Below are 11,719 nucleotides of genomic sequence, written 5' to 3'. Positions count from 1 at the left end.
GGGGGGGGGGAACAACCATAAAGAAAGTTATTAAAAAAAGAAGGAAAATTAAGACAAAAGCCAAAATGGAATTAAATATGCTCATTCATTTGAAGATATGGATAACCACCTAAAACTAAGAATAGAAATAGATACCCCCACCTCTACCCAGTGATGGGTGGAAAAGGTAAAAGGGAATAAGAGTATAAATTGCCAGTTATAAAAAATAGTCACAGGGATATAAAGCATAGCATAGGGAATCCTATATAATAAAAGCCTAATATGCTGAGAGTCTGACTGTTCAACTGTTTGACCAGTTGCTATGACACGCACTGACCACCAGGGGGCAGACGCTCCAACTGGTAAGTTAGCTTGCTGCTGGGGTCTGGCCTATCGGGACTGGGCAAGACGTGCCGGACATGTCCTGGAGCCCTCCCACGGTCCCTCCCCGGCCCTGATTGTGCACTAGTGGGATCCCTCAGCCTGCCTGCACCCTCTCGCAATCCAGGACCCCTCTGGAGAGGTCGGAGAGCCAGTTTTAGCCTGATCCCCGCAGGTCAGGCCGAGGGACCCCACTCTTGCACGAATCTGTGCACCGGGCCTCTAGTAAGTCTATAATATTGTCATAACTATATGGTGTCAGATGGGTACTAGAACTATTGGGGGGATCACTTTGCAAGGAATATAAATATTCACTATGTTGAATACTTGAAACTAATGTTTATGTCAACTGTAATGGAAAAATTAATTTTTAAAAAATTATTTTAAAAAAAGAAATAGAGCCCTAACCGGTTTGGCTCAGTGGATAGAGCGTCGACCTGCGAACTGAAGGGTCCCAGGTTCGATTCCAGTCAAGGGCATGTACCTTGGTTGCGGGCACATCCCCCGTAGGAGGTGTGCAGGAGGCAGCTGATCGATGTTTCTCTCTCTCATCAATGTTTCTAACTCTCTATCCCTCTCCCTTCCTCTCTGTAAAAAATCAATGAAATAAATTTTTAAAAAAAAGAAAGAAAAGAAATAGACCCCAAAAGGGTTGGGGTCAGGGAGAGAAAAAGGAAAAAGAAAACAGAAAAAGAAATGAGACTTGAAAGAAAAGGAAGAAAAACGGTATCTCAGAATTTAGTAAATTATAAAATACACAATGGAGAATATACTCAAATGAATATTTAATAAAAAAACATTGAGTAAAATTGGGAGGAAATAATAAAATCATTTAAAAGGGCTAGGGAAAAGGTAGTGCAAGTGGGAGGCAGACAGCAAAGGACTAGCTTTCCTTTTGTTAGTTGATTGGGTAGTTAACTTGGTCTCGTTTTACTGGTGAGGAATGGTATAAATACCTAGCATGGTGTTTATAAGTTGAAGTGCCTTTAAAAAGGCAGACTGATACTTGTATAATACATATTGGCCCACAGCTTAAAGATTGCACGGAATTTAAACTAGCTGAATTGAAAAAAAAAAGTATTAGACCTACAAGCTTACCATTTACTATCTGGCCCTTTAAGAAAACATTTGTTGCCCTGGCTGGTGATCTCAGTGGTTAGAGCAGTGGTTCTCAACCTTGACTGCACATTAGAATCCCCTGGGAATCTTTTTTATATATATATATATTTTATTGATTTTTTACAGAGAGGAAGGGAGAGGGATAGAGAGTTAGAAACATCAATGAGAGAGAAACATCGATCAGCTGCCTCCTGCACACTCCCCACCGGGGATGTGCCCGCAACCAAGGTACATGCCCTTGACCGGGATCGAACCTGGGACCCTTGAGTCCACAGGCCGACGCTCTATCCACTGAGCCAAACCGGTTAGGGCTCTTTTTAAAATCCTGATTTCTGGGTCTCATCCTCCGGAAATTCTGTTTCTTTGTTACTAATGTTGTGGCCTCCCCCCATAACAAAGAAACAGAATTTCCGGAGGATGAGACCCAGAAATCAGGATTTTAAAAAGATTCCCAGGTGATTCTAATGTGCAGCCAAGGTTGAGAACCACTGGGTTAGAGATTCAGTCTGCACACTGAAGGGTCTTGGGTTCGATACCCGGTCAAGGGCATGTCCCTACCTGGGGTGCAGGTTTGATCCCAGGGCATGTGTGGGAGGCAGCCAATCAATATATCTCTCTCACGTTGATGTTTCTCTCCCCCCACTCCCTCCCACTCTCTTAAAAAAAAAAAAAGTTTGCTGAAGTCTCTGTTTGCAAATGTTATGGAGGATAACTAGAAAGCCCTAGAGAATCATTGTTAAAGAGAAAAATATGATTATGTATGTCCCACAACTCTGAATTTCTTACTAGAAGAAGAAAGTAAGTTCAGGAGAAGGTAGGAGGATGTTTCAAATCAGAAGTCAGCAAACCTTGTCTGTAAAGAGCCAGATAAAAATGTGTGGACTCTGCTGTCTCTGCCTCCATATCGCTGCTGTTGTAGTGCTAAAGCAGCCATGGACAACATGGAAACGAATGAGTATGACTGTGTGCCAAAATATGGTATTAACAGAAAATAGGGGAGCAGGCCAGATTTGGCTCAGAAGCCCTAGTTTGCCAGCCCCTGACTTAGATGATGGGGAAGGGAATACGAAAAGGATGTCCATTCTTACTACTTTTCCAGTTCTCCCATACACCTCACTTTTTTTTTCCTAATCTGCTTCTATAGTTTATATCTAGCCTGCAAACACAGACCATATACTAAAAATATTTTCACCATACTTTCTTACTCATTCTTATTCCTTAACATAATACTCTCACACATATTTTCTCACTCATTCTTATTCTTTAACATAATACTCTCATATATACTTTCTCATTCTTATTCCTTAACATAATTTCTCTGGAAAGGAATTCTTACCTTTGTATCTCAAAATCCAGGTTTTGATCAGAATTTTAGGAGAAGAAAGAAAATAATGTAAGGAGTAAAAGTGAGAGAGTAAGTGCAGAGAGGAACCTGAGTTATGTGGAAGACAGCCTGTGTGGAGAGAATGGGAGAGCTCCTGGAAGTGTGTGGTAATATATTGAAGTCTAAGAGATACGAGGGAAATTAAGATAGAGTAAAAATAGCAGCAGTTTCATAGGTGGAGAAGTGGAAGAAGAAAATGCCAAGGAATTGGTAGTTGGAAAGAGGCAAAGTAGTAGGCATGTGGAAAAAAGGATTTGGAAGACCACTCAGTGATTAAAATGGGGGGAGGGGAGGATATGGGGCTAGTAGATTGAGCTTCCTGAACTCAAACATTTTTCCTTTTGCCAGTGCCTTTCCTCAGGATAGAGGGAATTCTTTCAATAAATACTTAGCATACCATGTAACATATGTTAGTGTCTACTTACACCTGAAAAATCCTTTAATAGCCAATTTATTTCTTACCTTTACTTTTTTTAATTAAAATTTTCCCCATCACCATTTATCCCCTCTATCCCCTGTTCTACCTCTACCCATCCCCCTCCTGAACTTTACTTTTATAATCCTTTCATTTGAACTACTTTAGGCCAAACTTACCTTTCCAAGATGTTCTTAGTGTCAGAACTCCCAGGCTCTAAGTTTCTTTCCTGAGAGCCATGGCCAGTGCTTTTCTATATTACTTACCTCTAACCTATTGACAAGTCCCTGAAAATGACTGATCTTTGTTCTCACAGCATGGCATTTATGACATCTGGGCCAGGGTGTAATGCTATCCTTAGAGTGATGCACTAAGTTGCCTTATTTTATCACTCATAATAATTATGTCAGTATAATCTAATGAAGACTGATTTTCTACTTTTAAACCTTCCAGATCACCTCTAGGAAAAGGTTTCATTGTGTACTAAATACTGTGTTCAGTCAGCAGTATTTTTAAAAATTGAGTATAGTGTAGAGTTATGGAATGTTAGAGCTGGCAGGGGCCTAATCACTAGTGATAACAGAACTAGAAAAGCCTTTCATGGGCCAGAAGTCTGAGAGAGAGATGACCAACCATGTAAACAGGCATGAAGTTCCTTTGAAAGCAATATATATACAAAGTGCCAATTTATATTTTCTGTATCATTCCTGGTCAGTTCATGCAGATGGATAAACTGTGTAATTGCACATTTTCTAGTTCCCCCTAGAGGGCAAGAATTTCCTTTCTCTTCTTTATGTCTCCTAGGGCCTTGCATGGAGTAGGTACTTAGTAAAAAGTCTGTAAATGAAAAAACAAATGCACATTTTACACTATTCAAAGCATAACTTAATTGATTTGATACCTGCTTATATCATTATTATTCTTAACATTTTCCTGTTTATAGTTTTTCTCTGAGAAAAATGAGTAAAAAACAGAAAATAAAAATTGAAAACTACTTCTTGGAAAATAGACCAAATGTTTCTAACTTTTAAAGTAATTATTAAATTAGTGAGTTATTATATTGGAATTTTTATTTTTAAATCAGGTTGAAAATTCTGTTGATCAAAATGTAGATGTTTTATTTTGTAGAATTGTCACAGCCTGTTTCCAAGGTTTTGGGTTTTGTTTTGTTTTACTCTTTAATAATATATAGACTTCATCATTTAACTCCAGAAACAAAATGGAAAATAGTCTCATTGTAATTTTTGATTCTGGTGTTTTTAAGTTCTGCCTTTTCTTCACCCCTCATTTTTAGAATTGCTAATGCCACTCCCATCCCAGGGGACTTGCTTCGAGAAAATACAGATGAGGTGTTTCCAGATGAACAGCTTAGTGATGGGGAGAATGGCATCCCTGTTGGTATGTCACCAGATAAATTGCCCGGATCTCTGGGACACACTCATCCCCAGGAGAAGGATGTCTGGGAAGAGATGGATGCCAACAGGAACAAGATAAAGTTTGGAATTTGTAAGGTGTGTATTTCTTGCATAGGAAGTAATATCTTTCTGTGTACTTATTTTCTCCTATTGTTGTAGCAAAATATAATGATTCTCAATTTTGAATGAGAAGTAGACAGTATTGCTAGTTATTTCTATATTTGTAATTGCAGTATTTTGGCTAATTTTGCCCAAAATATTGAAGTATGGATACCAGATATTAATCTTCATCTTATATTTTGTGAAAAAGATAAAGATATTTTAAAAAAAACTAACTAGACCCTGAGAAAAAAGAAGAGACATCTATAGAACAGAAGTTAATAGTCTTTCTAAATAATGTGACAAGACCCCGGACTCCTTTGGTGTGGACTGATAGAGCTATGAGTACCCATTCTGAAAACTGTCTCAGATGGAGGTGGGAAAGGGAAAGTTGGAAATGGGAAGCATCACACAACTGTTTATGAGTTGACAACGTGGATGTTGAACAAATGACATGATTTTTTTCTTCATTAGAATTGCAAGTAGGTCCACCTGTAAGTATGGGAAAAGATATAGATTTCTAATTTAATTGTTTAATTTTTAGTAATCTTCCACAAATTTCTCTCTGATCTTACTGTTCCTCGTCATTTCCATTTTCATAGGAGATTATATGAAGATAAATGGTATGTAGGGGCAAGGAATTAGAAATCAGTTAGTTTTTGGTGCTTCCTATGTTTTAAGGTTTAATTGCAAAAGAGGTTAAGTTCATAGGTGTGTAAAATAAGACTTAGGGCTCATACCTGTTAACATGACTGATAGAAAGTTGGCTAGTCATGCTTTATGAATGAGGAATACATCTTGAAAAGAATCCTCTATAATCACTTCTGAGGAATTAACTATATACTTTAAAACAGTATATACTTTCAGTCATGGGAGTCATGTGCAAAAACTTTCTCTGTGTAGCTGTGATATGGTGCACCGTGGTCTGGCTATTAAATATGCATTATTTGGACTAATAGTAACCAGGAATAAGTAGTGAAAAAATGCCGCCCGCTAGCCAGATCAACAAGGACAACCAAACCACCGACTTGAGGACAGCTGAAATCCCTTGACTGAAGAGGCCAGCAACCTTCTACAGGAACAAGGCTCCTTGTGCAATCCGTCCACTATGTTTATAGCTATGCTTATTGTCATTGCTTGCCAGTCTTCTTCCGAGTCTTAAACAGCCCAATCTGAGAGGTGGCCACTGATTTGCATGCGCTATCATTTAAAAAATAAAAAAGGGGGAATTTGCTGGAAGCCGGTCCATCCTTGCTGCTTGACACAGTCGCTGCAGGAAAGAAACATCTGCACAGCATATGTTTCAAGGGACCTGGCATATATAGCATATTGTTCTTAATATGTTTGCTCTCCTTAGTGCCATGTGTTTTAACCAAGGTCACCTCTCCGAGAAAGGTTGTTTCCCCAGGTGGGGATTTTTCCCCGAGGTTAGGGAGGGGATACAACCCCTTAATTAAGTGCCAGGCGGGTAGTTAAGCTACATAATCTTTACTCCCTGGAATGGAGATAAGAAACGCCCTAACCTTTGTAATAGAAATTGACAGGATTAAAATCGGCTGGTATAAATATAGATGTAACAAGACAATAAACATCAGATCCTAATCAGTTCCTAACCAGAACTCCGACCAGAACTTTGGCTGGAGATCCTGGCTAGAGGTCCTGTCTAGGCTGCTGATCAACTGAAGGCTGTCTCCGTGTCATTCCTTCTTCGCCGACTCCGTCCAACACCTTTGGGGACCCCTGGACCTGCTGGGGCTGGACCCCAACAGGAAAAGATATAGATTTCTAAATTGAATGATTAATTTTTAGTAATCTTCCACAAATTTCTCTCTGATCTTACTGTTCCTCGTCATTTCCATTTTCATAGGAGATTATATGAAGATAAATGGTATGTAGGGGCAAGGAATTAGAAATCAGTTAGTTTTTGGTGCTTCCTATGTTTTAAGGTTTAATTGCAAAAGAGGTTAAGTTCATAGGTGTGTAAAATAAGACTTAGGGCTCATACCTGTTAACATGACTGATAGAAAGTTGGCTAGTCATGCTTTATGAATGAGGAATACATCTTGAAAAGAATCCTCTATAATCACTTCTGAGGAATTAACTATATACTTTAAAACAGTATATACTTTCAGTCATGGGAGTCATGTGCAAAAACTTTCTCTGTGTAGCTGTGATATGGTGCACCGTGGTCTGGCTATTAAATATGCATTATTTGGACTAATAGTAACCAGGAATAAGTAGTGAAAAAATTGTCAGGCGATGACTGTCAGACAGCTGTGGCTGTCTTTATGGCACCAGGAGCAAACTGTTCTCGTGCTAAAAACAACAACAAAACACACACACACAAACCCCCACACCTAGTTGCCAGCCCATATGGGTGTCTGTGTATATGAGAGAGTGAAATGGTACTTGGCATAAGTCTTAATTATTTAGTTTTCTTTCACCCATTATCACTATTTAATCTCTATTAGTTCTATTTTTAATTCCATCCTTTAAAAAAATAAGATATTAGTGCTGTTTACATTAATTTTTAAAAGATATTTACCATTTCCTTGCATTTTTGGAAGTCCTGGACTCATCTTTCTTATTTTTTTCTTTTCTTTTCTAAATCTGGACTCATCTTTCTTCCTGAAATATTTCCTTTGGAAGTTCCTTTAGTTGAGATCTTTTGGTAGAGACTCTCAATTTTTACTTAGCAGTAAATGTAATTATTTCAGCCTCATTCTTTTTTCTTTAATCCTCACCTGAGGATATTTTTTTTTTCATTGATTTTTAGAGAGTAAAAGGGAGGGAGGAGGGGGTGTGAGAGAGAGAGAGAGAGAGAGAGAGAGAGACATCAATGTGAGAGAGAGATATAGACTGGTTGCCTCCTGCACATGCGTGCCCCGACTAGGGCTGGGGATCGAACCTGCTCTTGACTGGGAATCAAACCCTTGAACCTTCGGTCCAAGGGCCACTATTCTAACCATTGAGGAAAACCAGCCAAGGCTCAGCCTAATTCTTTAATGATAGTTTATGCTGGATTCAAAGTGGATTTTTTCTTTCTTATTGGATTTAAAGTTCTTTCTTTTTTTATTTTTTTTTTGATTGAACAGTCTTTTCATAAAATTCATCTTCAAAAATTACTGGAATGGCAAAGGTTAACTGAGCTAGTAAAATATTATTAGATGTATTTTTAAAAATATCCAACATCTCCTAAACCAGGTAACCTGTGTTAATAGCCTGGGTACATCCTTCTATGCCAGTGATGGCGAACCTATGACACGCGTGTCAGAGGTGACACGCGAACTCATTTTTTTGGTTGATTTTTCTTTGTTAAATGGCATTTAAATATATAAAATAAATATCAAAAATATAAATCTTTGTTTTACTATGGTTGCAAATATAAAAAAATTTCTATATGTGACATGGCACCAGAGTTAAGTTAGGGTTTTTCAAAATGCTGACACGCCGAGCTCAAAAGGTTCGCCATCACTGTTCTATGCTGTTATTCATGCTGATACAACCATATACAAACAAATACACATGCACATATGTTTTTTAGCTGGTTTGGCTCAGTGGGTTTAAAGTTCTTGACCGACAATTATTTTTCCTCTTGCTTCATCTATTGGTATAAAAAGTCTGCTGTTACTCTGATGTTGTTTGTGTGTGTTTGTGTATGTGTATGTGAGAGTGTATGATCATTCCACCTGTCCTCCCATCCCAGCTACTTTTTAGCTTTTCTTCTTGTCTTGGGTGTTCTGCATTTTAACTACAATGTATCTACACATATATTTCTTTTTGTTTATCCTACTTAGGATGTTTTATGTTTTCTGAATCTTTGATTCATATTTTTTTTATCAGTTCTAGAAGATATACAGCCATTCTCTACCTAAATATTGCCACCTCTTCATTCTTTCTGTTCTCTTTCTGGGATTTCAATTAAACATATATTATGCCTTTTTATTCTATCATATCTCTTAATATATTTTTTCATATTTTTCACACCTTGCTGTGCTTCATACCAGGTAATTTCTTTTTCTTTGTCTTCTAATTCACTAATTAATAACTTTGGCCTTTTATGGCTAATATATTTAACTTGTTAATTGAGTATTTAATATTAAATTTATCAGTTAATTCCAAAGAATCATTTATTTAAACATTTTATGCATAGCTATTCTCTATTCTGTATCTGAACAAGTTTGATAGCTGATGTTTTTGGGAAGCTTACACTTAAAAAAATTCTGCTGACTCAATCCTGGTGGCATTGCCTTCTTATGTGTTTGACTATCTTTTTTTTTTTTTTTTAATCCTCACCCAGGGATATGTATTTGTTTGTTTGTTATTGATTTGAAAGAGATAAAGAAAGAAACATGGGGGATGGAACACACAACATTTTGGTGTGTGGGGTGACACTCCAACCAACTGAGCCACATGGCCAGGGCTTGTTTGACTATCTTTAATGTTTTACTCTATAATTAACAGTTGGTGGGAGTTCTATAGACCTAAATTGGGAAGTGGAGAAACCTTCCTTCAGAGAAGATTATCTTCTGCTTCTGCTGGTAGCCAAAGCGAACCCCTTGTTGGAGACCATTTGCACATCTTCTTGAGGGTCTTTAATCAGAAAGACGTCCCAAATTTCCCTCTTTCCTGCCACCACTAGTGTAAATCTTAATTTCCCTCATAATTGCACTGCTGTAGGCATCTGTCCCTAGGTAGCCCCACCCTTCTGTGCTGCCCAATGCTCAGCAGCCTCCTGCTCCACCCAGCTCCTTATTGTTCAAACACCAAGTTTCCTTATTCTCGTTTGTTTTTTTAGAGAGGGGACGCAGCAGGAGGTATTGAGGCTTGGCAACCTCTCCTACTTCTTGTGAAACCACTTGACTCAAAGAGAATGTCCTAAGTTTTAGTTTAGTGGATGGGATCCTGGAAGTTTCTAGTTAGATGTAATACAAAAGGCTAAGGCTATTAAACATTTTTAGATTGTTTAAGTATAAAAACTAAAATAATACTGAAACTGAGAATAAATTAAGAAAGCTCACTTAATAAAAGGTTAAGAGAAAAGTATGTCATGACCTAAACTAGGCAAAATATCTTAATCTTGTGAGAACACATCCCAAGCATTTGGTTATATTATGTTGAAAGACTTCAACAATTACTATCACGTATAGTAACTGGAATGTTTTTCATAATTTTCTTATATATTTTGTCTAGGCTGCTACTGAAGAGGAGAATAGCCATGGTCAAGCAAATGGTATTCTGAATGCTCCAAGCCTTGGTTCACCGATTCGTGTCCGCTCAGAGATTACTCAGCCAGACAGAGATGTTCCGTTGGTGCGAAAGTTACGTTCTATCCACAGCTTTGAGCTGGAAAAACGTCTGACACTAGAGCCAAAGCCGGATACTGACAAGTTTCTTGAGACCTGGTATAAAATAGTTTTTCCTCTTTTTTTAAAACTACTAAGATATTATAATCTTAAATTTTTATTTATTTATTTTTATTATGTAAAGTCTTTCAAATAAATTCTTGCATTTCTGTAGCACTGATTTGATTAAGCTCTCATCTATGCTTTTAATTATCATCCTGATTATTGTTGTGAATTGCCTCCTAATGTTGTTACAAGTCCTATAACATAGCCTTTGGCTTTGGGAGCTGGGCAGTGAGAGCTGGTAACTTCATAATACTAGGTATAGTTAATAATTAGTCAATTAATGAACATTTTGAAGTGACTTTGTTTGGAATGGAGAAGATGCAGTGTAGAGTTGGAGAGGGCATTAAGCAGGAAGGAGGGGAGTACATGAAGGAGGGGGGAAAAGTCATTTATACACAAGGGACAGGCAAGTCAGTTCATTTTAATGAAGGCCTTCTATGAGTAGTGCTGTAGGGAAAATAGATATGAATAAGTTTATTATTCTACCTAGAAAGAAGGAAAGACAGAACTTTAAAGAGCTCACAATCAACTTTGAGAGAAGGACAGGTGAAACTTAGAGAGCCATACATTGATAATGACTGCAGTTATGAGGCCCATTGTCCTCAAGTTTTGATAATAAAAGACAGAATGAAACTTTTAAAAGAATTTGGGATATATTTATGAATTATAGAAGGCTTCAATAATATTAAGACCCAAGTGACTTCAATAATAATGACACTCTTCACTGTACATCCCTGGTGGCTATTATTGGCAGTGGAGTATAGTTAGAAGGACTGTGTGTTTGACATTGTAGTAATTGTCCAGAGACAGTTCAGCCTCTCTGGCCTAGTCCAGTCTGGCTTTCATTTTAAACAGTCCTTCATGGATGTGTATTCTTCCTGTAATCATTCAACTCATAGCTATGTGATGTAAGCTTGTGTCTACATGTTGATATGATCAAAAGGATGGACTAGGGTTGGGGCAGCATGTAAAAATTTTGAGTTGTGGCTAAGATTGGGAATAAATATAAAGGGATAAAAGCTTAGTTTGATAAAGAATTAGTCTAACAAAAGGATAGAACTTTAAAAAATATTTTTATTTTATTTATTTTTTAATTCATCTTTATTGTTGAGATTATTAGAGATGTCCGTCTTTTTTCCCCCCCCATGACTGCCCTCCACCCGGTTCCCATCCACCCCAGGCCTTCACCACCCTATTGTCTGTGTCCATAGGTAATGCATACATGCATATAAGATCTTTGTCTAATCTCTTCCCGCACCCCCCACACCCTTCCTTCTGAGAATCGTCAGTCTGTTCCATTTTCATGCCCCTGATTCTATTCCATTCACCAGTTTATTCTGTTCATCAGATTTTTTATTCATTTGAGTTTTAGATTCAATTGTTGATAGATATTTGTTGTCACTTTGTTGTTCATATTTTTTATCTTTACCTTTTTCTTCTTCTTCCTCTTCTTAAACAATACCCTTCAGCATTTCATATAATACTGGTTTGGTGGTGATGAACTCCTTTAGCTTTT

The 11,719-nt window shown here is 37.6% G+C and overlaps 1 protein-coding gene across 3 annotated transcripts in view; it reads left to right on the top strand.

Moving 5' to 3' along the window:
* The window catches only part of TTBK2 (tau tubulin kinase 2), a 115,936-nt gene that overhangs the window by 84,316 nt on the left and 19,901 nt on the right, over positions 1-11,719 (top strand). For all 3 annotated transcript variants that reach the window (XM_014534844.1, XM_005860316.2, XM_014534845.1), the window contains 2 exons: positions 4,573-4,789; positions 9,986-10,197. In XM_014534844.1, coding sequence (XP_014390330.1) covers positions 4,573-4,789; positions 9,986-10,197 — 429 coding nt within the window. The remainder of the gene's footprint in view (positions 1-4,572; positions 4,790-9,985; positions 10,198-11,719) is intronic.

This window comes from Myotis brandtii, unplaced genomic scaffold (assembly GCF_000412655.1).
Source record: "Myotis brandtii unplaced genomic scaffold, ASM41265v1 scaffold133, whole genome shotgun sequence".
Classification (NCBI taxonomy): Eukaryota; Metazoa; Chordata; class Mammalia; order Chiroptera; family Vespertilionidae; genus Myotis; species Myotis brandtii.
Note: the sequence above shows the minus strand (reverse complement) of the source record. Positions and strands in the feature narration are given on the sequence as shown.